The 12,040-nt window shown below is 38.0% G+C and overlaps 1 protein-coding gene across 1 annotated transcript in view; it reads right to left on the bottom strand.

The window, feature by feature from the left end:
- MRPL3 (mitochondrial ribosomal protein L3) overlaps positions 1–11,470 on the bottom strand; it is a 39,201-nt gene extending 27,731 nt beyond the window's left edge. The window contains exons 1-4 of the mRNA XM_001925038.5: positions 11,211–11,470; positions 10,024–10,208; positions 8,938–9,029; positions 6,939–7,037 (exon numbers count right to left, since the gene is read on the bottom strand). Of these exons, the coding sequence (XP_001925073.2) occupies positions 6,939–7,037; positions 8,938–9,029; positions 10,024–10,208; positions 11,211–11,455 (621 nt within the window). The 5' untranslated portion in view covers positions 11,456–11,470. The remainder of the gene's footprint in view (positions 1–6,938; positions 7,038–8,937; positions 9,030–10,023; positions 10,209–11,210) is intronic.

Below are 12,040 nucleotides of genomic sequence, written 5' to 3'. Positions count from 1 at the left end.
TTGTCATCTTCGATCATGCACACTTCTTCCACAAAAGCAAACACAAAGGTTTTCATTTAGAAATATGGCTCCTTGAAGAAGAAATAAAAGGCATCCAAACTGGGAAGGGAGAATTAAACTATCACTGTTTGCAGATGACATGACACTATACACAGACAATCTTAAAGGTACCAACAACAAACTATTAAACAGATGATTCAGTAAAGTGGCAGGATACAAAATTAATATACAAAAATTGTTGCTTTTCCATACATTAACAATGAACTATCAGGAGAAATTAAGACAACACACAAAAAATGAAAAGATGTATTGTGCTCATGGATTGGAAGGATTAATATTAAAAAAGAATCATACTATCCAAGGCAATGTAAAGATTCAATACACTCCCTAACAAAATAGCAATGACATTGTTCACATAACTACAATAAACAATCCTAAAATTTGTATGGAAATACAAAAGATCCAGAATAGACAAACAACGTTGAGAAAGAAGACCAAAGATGGAGGTGTCACACTCCCTGAATTCAAACTATACTTCAAAGCTACAGTAATCAAAACAGTATGGTAGTGGCACAAAAACAGACACATGGATCAATGGAGCAGAAAAGAGCCCAGAAATAAACCCACACTTACATGGTCAATTAATCTATAACCAAAGAAGGCAAGAAAATACAAGGGGGAAAAGACAGCCTCTTCAATAAATGGTGTTAGGAAAACTGGACAGTGATATATAAAATAAAACTGAACCACTTTCTCATATCATATACAAAAATAAACTAAAAATAGATTAAAGACCTAAATGTAAGAACTGAAACCATAAAACTCCTAGAAGAAAACATAGGCAGTATGACCTTTGACAAAGACTTAGCAAAATTTTTTGGACACGTCTCCTCAGACAAAAGAAAGAAATCAATGGGACTATATCAAACTAAAAAGTTTTTCCACAATGAAGGAAACTATGAACAAGACAAAAAGACTATCAACTGAATGGTAGAAGATATTTGCAAAAGATACATCTGATAAGGGATTAATATTCAAAATATACAAAGAATTTAGGAGATGGGATTAATTTAAGATGGTGGAATAGAAGGACTGGAGCTCAACTTCTCTCCTAAAACAACAAAATTTACAACTAAATGCTGAGCAATCTTCAACCAAATGGACCAGACACTTTCAAAAAGATATCCTACTCCAGAAGACAAAGAGGAGGCCACATCAAGAGGTAAGAGGGGTGATTACACAATACAAAATATACAAAGAATTCAGACAACTCAACATCAAAAGAAACCCAACAACTGGATTAAAAAAGCAGAGGGGACTTCCCTTTGTGGTTCAGCGGTTAATGAACCTGACTGGGATCCTTGAGGATGCAGGTTTGATCCCTGGTCTTGCTCAGTGGGTTAAGGATGTGGCGTTGCCATGAGCTGTGGTGTAGGCCAAAGACGTGGCTTGGATCCCATGTTGCTGTTGCTGCGGCTGTGCCATAGGCCAGCAGCTACAGCTATGATTCGACCCCTAGCCTAGGAATTTCCATATGCCACAAGTGTGGCCCTAAAAAGCAAAAAAAAAAAAGCAAAGGACCTGAACAGTTATTTTCCCAAAGACATACAGATGACCAACAGACACATGAATAAATATTCAACAACACTAATCATCAGGGAAATGGAAATGAAACCACAATGAGATATCACCTCCCACTTGTCAGAGTAGCTATTACCAAAAAGACTCCTTGTAATTTCTTTTAACAGAGCAATAGTTTTACTTTAATTATTTTCATATAAAAATATTTCAATGACTATGATTGCAAGCAGCCAAGCCAAGTTTTAAAAGGATGTGCTGAATCTTACTTCCTGCCACTCAAATTACAGGTCAGAGTCATGGTCACCAGTGTCATGCAATCTTGTGGACATGTTTTTATGTCTTCATTTTACTTAACTTTTTTTTTCTCATTTTTAAATTTATGATAAGTCCAACATAAAGGATGTTCACATAGGACCCCTTTAATGGGTACTTCCAGAAGAAACTCCTGAGTATATGTTATCCCAAATTACTATACCTCCTCTTAGTACCAGTTTATATTTATCTTTTTTTTAATAATGATCATAACAATTTGATTTCACAGGATTTCCATCCCACAAGACTTTCTGTTATTTTTATAACAAGTTTTGGGGAGAATGTGGAGAAAAGAAAAACCTTGCACACTATTGTTTGGAATGTAACTTGGTTCAGACACTATGAAAAACAGTACAGTGGTTCCTCAAAAATTAAAAGTGGAACTATCATATAATTTAGTTATTTCATTTCTGGATATTCTTCCAAAGAAAACAAAAACACTAATAGGACAAGATATATGCACCCCTATGTTCATCACAGCATTATTTACAATAGGTAAGACATGAAAGTAACCTAAGTGTCCATCAATAGATGAATAGATAAAGATGTGTGATGGATACACACACACGAATACTACTCAGCCATGAAAAATGAAACGGTGCCATTTGCAACAACATGGATGAATCCAAAGGGTAATATATGAAGTGAAATAAGTCAGATGGAGAAAGACAAATACCATATGATTTCACTTACATGTGGAATCCAAAAACAAACAAATGAACAAACAAAAAGAAAACAAACTCATAAATACAAAGAACAAACAGGTGGCTGCCAAAGGGGGATGGGGTGGTGGAATGAGTGAAATAGGTGAGGAAGGTTAAGAGGTACAAGCTTCCACTCAGTTACAAAATAAATGAGTCATGGGGATGAAATGTACAGCATGGGGCATAGAGCCAATAAGAATGTAATAACTCTGGTAACAGATGGTAAATAGATTTATCCTGGGGATCACTCTGTAATACTGAACCACTATGTTATGCATCTAACAGTATTGTAGGTAAATTAAATATCAATAAAAATTTTATAGTCTCCTTGAAATTATTTCCCTGATACACTGGATTCAGATTTATTAAATCTTCGAACATACTTCAATTTCATTTTTATATATTCATATATTCTACTTTGTGATTTATAAAACAAATTATTTTATTAATATCAATTTTTAAATATGCCAGGAGACTTCTGAGAAAAAGCCTTTATTTTTTAAATACAAAACAGACAAGATAAACATCTTGACTAAGTAACTACAGACCAAGAAATAAAAAGAATAAAGGTAATATATACTTCCTGATTATCTTCCAATTTCAACTAAAATCAAATACTTTAATTTTTCTTTTAAAATAAAAATACCATAAAATGAATTAGGTATCAGTTGTGAGAAAAACCAAATGTTCAAGTTGAGTTGAAATCAACAGCAGTGTAACTGAGGTTTTTTTTTTTTTTTTTTTTTTCTTTCCTAACTTCCAAATAAATGATTTCAAAAGGCAATTTAAAAGACTGACAGCAGTGTCACACTTGGATAATTCCATCTATGAGGTCGCATCTTCCCCCCTTCAAAGTTCTCTGCAATTATCTTTCTCACAATGAAAATGCTTCTCTGCTATGAAGACGAATTGATTTAATCAACTTTTAGGGCCATTTATTCAAAAATACTATGTACGACATCAGTTTTTATTTATAATAAGGTACAGAAATAACAAAGGAAAGTAGTCTAATTTCTTGGAGGCATAAATTCTTTACAGGTTAAAAAAATAATATTTTAGCCCTATTATAAAAAAAAATGATTCAACAACTCAATTTTAGAATGCCTAACTATTTGATATTATATATTTATAGGTCTCTTTCCCCTCTCTCAAACCCTCTACAATCAACCTACTTGCAAGTTCCCTGAGAGTGCAAGAGGAAGTCTGTACACTTTTAGTTTCAAAAATCTTTTTCCTTTCTGAACCAAAATGCTTTATTTATAAAAAATTCTAGAACTTCATTTTCACATCCTATTCTGATGAAAGGTCAAGAATTTTTTTTTCTTTTTTTTTTTGGTCTTTTTGTCTCTTTTGTTGTTGTTGCTATTTCTTGGGCCGCTCCCACGGCATATGGAGGTTCCCAGGCTAGGGGTCCAATCGGAGCTGTAGCCACCGGCCTACACCAGAGCCACAGCAACGCGGGATCCGAGCCGCGTCTGCAACCTACACTGCAGCTCACGGCAACGCCGGATTTTTAACCCACTGAGCAAGGGCAGGGACCGAACCCGCAACCTCATGGTTCCTAGTCGGATTCGTTAACCACTACGCCACGACGGGAACTCCCAAGAATTTTTTTTTTCTTAATATTGCAATACATGCTCTCTGGACCTTAGAAAAGACCAAGAAAATTAGTATCTCAAAGAATAAAAGGACCTCTATAGAGGCCCACATGAGAGCAGTGAATAGTTTTAAAAGTTTATGTTAAGTGGTTAAAATTCACCACAGTATAAGAATACAGCATCCAAATCACTCTGCTATGCTACATATTCAGCTTAAGGTACATAGACCATAGTCTCAAATGTGATAGTAGAAATAAAAGCTATCATTTTGGTAATATTTTAGTGGTAATATTTGATTTATGCTAATATAATTTTATCAATAAGACTATCTTCATCACTAAGCAAAATAAATTGTGCTGGCAAGTACATTTTGGGGGGAAACTTTTTTTCTCAAAAACAAAAATGGATCTTTACAAAGATGAAGGAGCTAAAGGAATCAGAACTCAGCTCTTCTAACCCCATGCCCACTCACCACTATCCCACAGTCCTGGGAAAGTGACGCTCACAGATCTGCTGGAGCAGAATGGATCAACCCAGTATCATATCTGACTTACAAACATCAAGGCTATAATCAGAAATTTACAAAATCAGTAATGAAATAAAGATGACAGTGCTACTACGCCTAATGAAAAACACAGAAATGTAATCAATTAAAAACCTGTGGTGCCCATCAAACTGAAGAATTATTCACATGATTCATAGGAATCCTGGCAAAGACACACCTAAAAATGCAAATATTTGACTTTTTTTTTAAGTTTCCAGCTGTATTGCACAGAGAACTATATCCCTGTGTTGGAAGATGATGGAGGATAATGTGAGAAAAAGAATATATATATATATATACGTACATATATATATATATATATATATATATATATATGAATGACTGGGTGACTTTGCTATACAGTAGAAATTGACAGAACATGGTAAATCAACTATAATGGAAAAAAATAAAAATCATATAGAAAATAAAAATAAATAAAATATTTAATGAAAAAAGTATCCAAAAGTATCATACTATGCTTTTAAATAATGTGGAATTAATTATCTGAACATTGAAATTATCAGTCAATAAACTATTAAGAATAGCAGATGTTACTATGAAGGCTTAATGAAAAATAAACCCTACTACCATAATGTGCAAAATAGCTAACTCCTTTAATATTTATGAGACAGGCCTATTAAACTGCAGGATTCCAACCACAGCCAATTTACCAGTCAGTATACCCCACTACTTACAGAACAACTCCACCAGATTTTCTGTAAACACCTCAAACACATCTTTCTGCACAGCTTCTCTCCTTATCCCCATTCCAGGTCAGGGCATCAGTACTGATCAGCTGGATCCTCTTCCCACAGGCTCATACTCTCCCAGTCTTTCATAATCCCTACCTTTAAGCCCAATGCAACTGCTCTGAGGCAAAAGACTTATTAAGGGCTTAACACAAACTCCAAAACGTCCTCCCTGCATCAGGATTCTTCTAATTTTTGACCACTGCCTTGGTTCAAGAATTCAGAAAGTTCCTCAAAGTCTACAGGATGAGGTCTAATTCGTCAGCTTCCCTCCCTGACAGCTGTACCTTTCACATCTTCCCCCACCAGCACCACTGCACATTAAGATCTGGACACACCACCATCCTCTTCCAGAGAACATCTGATTCTGCAGAGACCGCTCCCCTGGTATGCCTTTCACACCCTCTCCTTTCTGGTCTCCTCCCTATGACACCTCCTAGCACCTTGCCACCCTCACTCTGTGCCTATCGCACTTACAGTAGTGTATTGAGATGGCTGATGCTATGTGGTCCCAAAGGGTGGATATAAAGATGCAGTTAAGAAAGTAAAGCTTTTGGAGTCTGACTGTCATTCTACCTCTAATCAGTAGATGTAACTCCTGAGGGAGTTAACTTAACCTCTTAAGCTTTAGAGGCTGAAAAAGTTACCAAGTAATAAATGTAAATGACTTAATGCTTACATACCCTGTATGTAGTAAGTGTTCAAAGATGAGCTATGACAAGGAAATAGGAGGCACATGATAAACACCCATAGTTCTGACAGTTGCACAGGACAGGGTATAGAGTGATTTTCATTCATGTTCATTTCATAAACAATTTATAATGGAGAAATGTTATTTAGAAACAGGCGATGTTTTAGTAAACCTAAAGATATTCCAGTAGCCATTAATGAAAACCAGCACCATTTCTAGAAAGGCAGTTTCTGCTTTTAGTCTCTAAAAAGCACGAAACAAAAAACCTAATTGTGCAGATTTTTCACATTTAAACTACAAACTCAGCATTCTATTAGTATTCTACTTGGAGGAAATAAACTTTAGAAAAATCTTTTGTGGGTTCATATACAGTTTTCTCCCCAGTGAATCCTCACATGCTGTTGGTGTCAAGAGATGAGACAATTTAGGAAAAAAAGTGAAATTAAACATAAAGCAACCACAGATTAATCAAACAACTATCTTTTGAGTGTCTTGTTATACACCAGGCACATGTGAAAAATCTCTTGTAATCCTGGTAACAAACTTCTTGAGTACTGTTTTTATCCCCATTTTAGATTGGACAACACTGCAGCTTAGAGGGTAAAGTTATGTGTTCCAGATAGTGAAGGAAGCTACTGGAACAAACTCAAAGTCTCCCTGACACCTGGGCTCAATGGCTCCCCCCAAACCCGAAACTTAAAGAATTCGGATCTAAAATTAATGAAGTGTACTCTTCTAGGAATGAAAATGCTTCCTTACATGGAAATGTGATACAGTTTTTCCTCCTACAGTTAGGGCTGCCATTCTTCCATTATGATTTTCCTTTGGAGTATATTTTAGGACATGACAGTCTTGTACCTAAAAAAACAAACATTAAAAAAAAAAAAAAGAAAACTAAGTATGCAGCAGGATACATGTTTACATACCAGCCACCTCAAGGTCCTAAGACAATTAGGAATTCCCTAAAGTTTCTTATCTCATCATTCCTCTAAAACAAACCACAATCTTAAAATACAGAAATAACCTTAAAAAACTGTCAAAGACAACACATACAAAAAAGTGCATTAAATACAAATATATAACAAAATGAGTACTTACAATGCAAATTTGCATGTAATCACTGCCAATGTCAAGAATCCCTCAAACCTGTGTCTTCCCAATCACCAACCCCTACTCCTATTTTTACCTCTAGAGCAGTGGCTCTCAAAGAGTGGTCCCCAGACAGCATCAGTTTCACCTGGGAACACGGTGAAAATTCAGATTCTCAGGCTTCAGCCGAGACCTACTAAGTCAGAACCTGTGTTTCATAAGCCCTCCAGGTGATCTGAAGTTCAGGAAAGTCTGAGATGCCTGCCCTAGAAATAACCACCTCTCTTGACATTTAAGGTAATCATCTATTTAACTTTTCTTTATAATTACTACCTTTGAAAGTATTGCTTAATCCTGCAACTCAGTGCTATCTGTCAAACCTTGATGTAAGTTCATAAAGACTCCACATTTTCTTGCTTTTGCTCAAGATTCTATTTGTAAGCTTGGCCCATACTGCTGTGTGTGGCTCCATTCTATCCATTTTCACGGCCACCCATCGTGTAAACATACTATGAAGGACATGTGGGTTATTTCTGGTTTTGGAGCATTTAGAGCAATGCTGCTACAACCACTGCTGTACAAGCATTTTTGATGCTAGACAGTAGAAATGGGAGACCTCAAGGCTCACTACCTCAATTTTACCATGATGCCAAACTCTTTTCCGAAGAAGCTGTACCAATTTACAATCCCACCTGTCATTCCTGAAAGCTCCCAAATTCTGTAGAGTTCTAGAAACTATACTCATTCCCTAGATCATTCAGAGTCAACAAAAACTTGCTAAGGGCTCACATGTCACCTGTGCTGTCAACACTGGAAGCACTTACGTGCATGAACTCTGTTTTTAATCTCCATTGCAGGTGTAAGTGCTTGTCTAAGCCTGGGCTCCAAAGATAAACTGAGCTGTCCAAAGTGATTTGGGAACGATGCCCTCCTAACTTTATCAGTGATCTTTTTTATAATAATGACAAAAACAACAGCAACTAACATTATTGGACATTTAACTTAAAACTGTTTTACATTTTAAGTGCTTGACATTCATCAGATTGAGCAAGCTTCATGATAAGCCTTTGAGGGAGGTCAAATTACTTCTTTTCCAGAATAAAATTCTTTTACAGACAAAGCAGTGTTCCAAGGAACACAGTTTAGAAATGGCAGAATCAAGATTTGAGGTATTCTGGTTCTAGGGCCTACATTGTTAACCATTAGAGTTTATTTTATCTCAGAGAACAAAACGCTGCTTCTCCAGACAAAACAGTGTTACAAAAGAGTTAGTAAAGAGATTAAAATTACAATCTGGAATTGAAAGAACTCCATAATGAAAATAAGCTGGGGCGAGTTTTTTTTTTTTTTTTTGCTTATGAATTAAACTAGAAGATCTATAAGAAGCTGGGTTACAGGTTTTTTTTTTGTTTGTTTTGTTTTTTTTAATTCATTGCCCCAGTTATCCCAATGCCAGTATCAAGAAAGCTACCACTCAGATAAAAGTAAGAACATTCACTGAAACCCATCTGAAGTAAAGTTCTTTCACAGTATTTATGCTTGACTTTACCTCTTCTTAGCCACACAGTAACATGTTTCAGGATACAAATATTGCTCATTTAGGTTACAACAAATGGAGCTACACACACACACACACACACACACAGCTGAATTACATCTTGTTTCTTACCTGAAGTAACGTGACTACATGCTTCTGACCATCTTTGGTCCATAAGGGCATCATGCCTAGCTTCAGTGCAATGAGGCCTACTCTAGAGGAACCTGGCAGTTAGAAACAAATCAATGTTCACATAGTTTTTTCATCACCTGTCAATACAACAGTATTTCCTAAATTCTGGTTTCAATAACAAGAAGCAGGCAGATAAGAAACATGCTGATATATTCACAAAGTAAAATACAACTGTCCTTTACAGATATAAGTGCCTGCAACTACTCCTGACATAACATGTTGGTACTCAACAAATCTCTATTAAATGAAAACATATAAGAGGACTGTACAAAATAAAGGAAACAGTTAAACTGGTATATTCTGGTATTTAAAATAATTATATTAAAGGAGGATATGATAAATCTATCATGATACTTTGCTTTCCTGGTATCAATTCATATCCACAGAATACACCTGCTACTCAAATTCCAAGAAGTCAGCTGGAGTTATACGAATGACACAGGTGCTTATGTTGCTAAAGTATGTCAGCATCCATCATGAAACCTGATTTATTGCATACATTGATACGCTGCTCCACTAACAACTTCAGTCATTGTATAATTCAACAGCCACAATAAACCCCAACCAAAGACAACACCTTCAACAGGAAAAGCTTTAGGTTTCTTGGTCTGGCCACATGTGGATTTAGTAGTCTACCAGAAATAAAAACTGCTGATTCTGGGGGTATGCTTGGCAGGCCTGGAGTGCTAGAATACCCCAACTGCAAATGTCAGTGTAATACACTACAGTTTAGATCACACTCTTCCAGCTTTCCTTCCCTGATTTAATATTACTTTTTATCTGAAAAAAACAAGAAAACATTTGCAGAATGACTCTCTTTTCACCTACAAAGCAACTTCTTTATATCCTGATGATTATCAGACATTCACTAACAGTAGACTAGGATGCCAGAAATATACTTGCAAACCAAACCACAATGAAACAGACACACTTAAGACACAAAAACTAAATTCAAGAGATGACAAATTTATCTAGAAACTATATAGTAATTAGGTGATGAAAACACAACATATACAAAATAACCACCTGGTTCCCAAGGGTGTATAGGCCATGGCTCATCTTTCAGAGGACAGAGTTTACTTGCTAATTGGGCTTTATTTTCATCAGAGACCAACTGCTTAACAAAGGGAACGTTTTCTTCAGAAAGATGCTCATCCCACCAAGTAACACTCTTGCCATGGAGACTTCTAACCAAAAGACAGATGTCTGTTCTGTAAAAATAAAAATTAGAAAACAAAGCACAATTCACGTTTCCCCACTTAATGTTACGGAATGAAGGTTACATAAGCTGAAAAGTGTAGCCAGGGCCTTAGGAAAGGGTTGGGTTCCGGTTCTAGTTTTTCCCTTGACATTCCTCATGATAATGGGGTTCACATTTTAACTGCCAATGGCTACTGTGGAGGAAAAGTTCTTCCTCTTCTCCGGGATCAACAGATTTCCAACAGAAATCTTTATGTAGATTTCTAACAGTAGTCTTTATGTAGGCAAGAGAAGCCACAGGTCTATTTAAACATGTACCTTAACAGTTTACATCCAGTAGAGGTGACAGAATGTGGGATACACATCTTTCTCTGATAAATTCACCTCTTCCCTGAAAGAACATGCCCTAGGCTGAGTGATAAGGAAACTGGGTGTACAAATTTTAAAAATCCCTAAAAGACATAACCTCAAACTAGCTGAACAAATCAAAACAGACCTTACAGAGAAGGTCAAGAAAGAGGTGTGTGTAATTCTTGCAAGGAGGGTCAGAAAAGCCTTCTGTGCTCTACCTCTCCTTTGCTGACAGGTACATAGATCAGCTAGAGTCTCGATTTTGCACTTACTAGCTAAGCGACCTTGGGCAAACTACTTCTCCAGTCTCCCTTTTATATGCAACGGAATAAAGATAAGACGGAGTAATATCTTTAAAACGGATGACAGCAGCTCTCACGTGAGGCTACATCAGCTAAGGCGCCTAAAGTACCTGAGCATTTAGGACGGAGTAAATTCTCCCTAACTGGCAGATAATATTATTGCTGTTGGTAATGCTCGCTGCAGCACGGGGGGTAAAAAATCGCCCCTTCAATCCTTCAAAGGGCACGTCCTCTCTCTTAAGGCAGAGCTGGAACTTTCCTCCCCAACCCAGGGCGCACCTTTCAGCGCGGGGCCAGTCTATGGCCCAGGGCCGCTGATGCAGGGACCACCATCCGCCCCCGCCTCTCCTCCGCACCCACCTGTTTCCCAAGCCCCGGGAGGCACCCAGGCCATCCGCGCCGCAGCCCAGTACCCGGGCGCCGGCCCTACCCAGCAGCCCCCAGCCGGGCATAGTGAGGCCGAGGAGGGCGCGACCGCTACACCTCTGGGCGCCCCGCCACTCCGCTTTCAGGGCGTTCCGCCGCCGACCCTCCCAAGCCTTTCCGCCGCCGCCAGCCGCTGCTCCCCGCTGCCCCCACGACGGAAGAAGAGCTGCCGGAGCCATTTCCGGTCCAGCAGCAATGCGCGCCGGCGCCGGGGTCAGCCCCGGAAACTAGAGTTCCGTCTCTGGAACAGTCCTACTACGGAGCCGAGGCCGAGCTGTAGGGTGGGGTCTGAGTGACTAGGTTTCCAGGGGTGGGAAAAACGAAAGGTCGGAGTTTAAACTTTAGGAGAATGAGGCGAACTAGGGATAGGCTTCCTAAGGAAGCGAAATCACTTCTAAATAATGCCCGTTATGGGGCAGTTCATTGTACTAACAGTGCTTGATATTCTTATATTGGTTTACGTTGAAACAGCCCTGAAAAAAAGACTTATTTTTTATATTATCAATGAGGGTACACAGAATTTTGGTGCTGGTCCAAAAGAGCACATTTGGCAGATGGGCAGAGTTGGCATTGAAACACGGTTGGCGTGTGCTGGTAGAATATGACCAAGTTAATGATGTGTGACTTCCAGGACTGGATCGTAGAAGGTATTGCTACTGTCTTGGGCTCCTGGACGGCTGGCTCCCTATGGGGAAACCTAGCGGTCATGTCCTACAGACACTCTGTAAAGAGGCCCATGTGTAGAGGAACCAACTTTTCCGCTA

Source organism: Sus scrofa, chromosome 13, assembly GCF_000003025.6.
Source record: "Sus scrofa isolate TJ Tabasco breed Duroc chromosome 13, Sscrofa11.1, whole genome shotgun sequence".
In the NCBI taxonomy this organism is placed as follows: domain Eukaryota; kingdom Metazoa; phylum Chordata; class Mammalia; order Artiodactyla; family Suidae; genus Sus; species Sus scrofa.
This window is presented reverse-complemented; position numbering and strand designations above follow the sequence as displayed.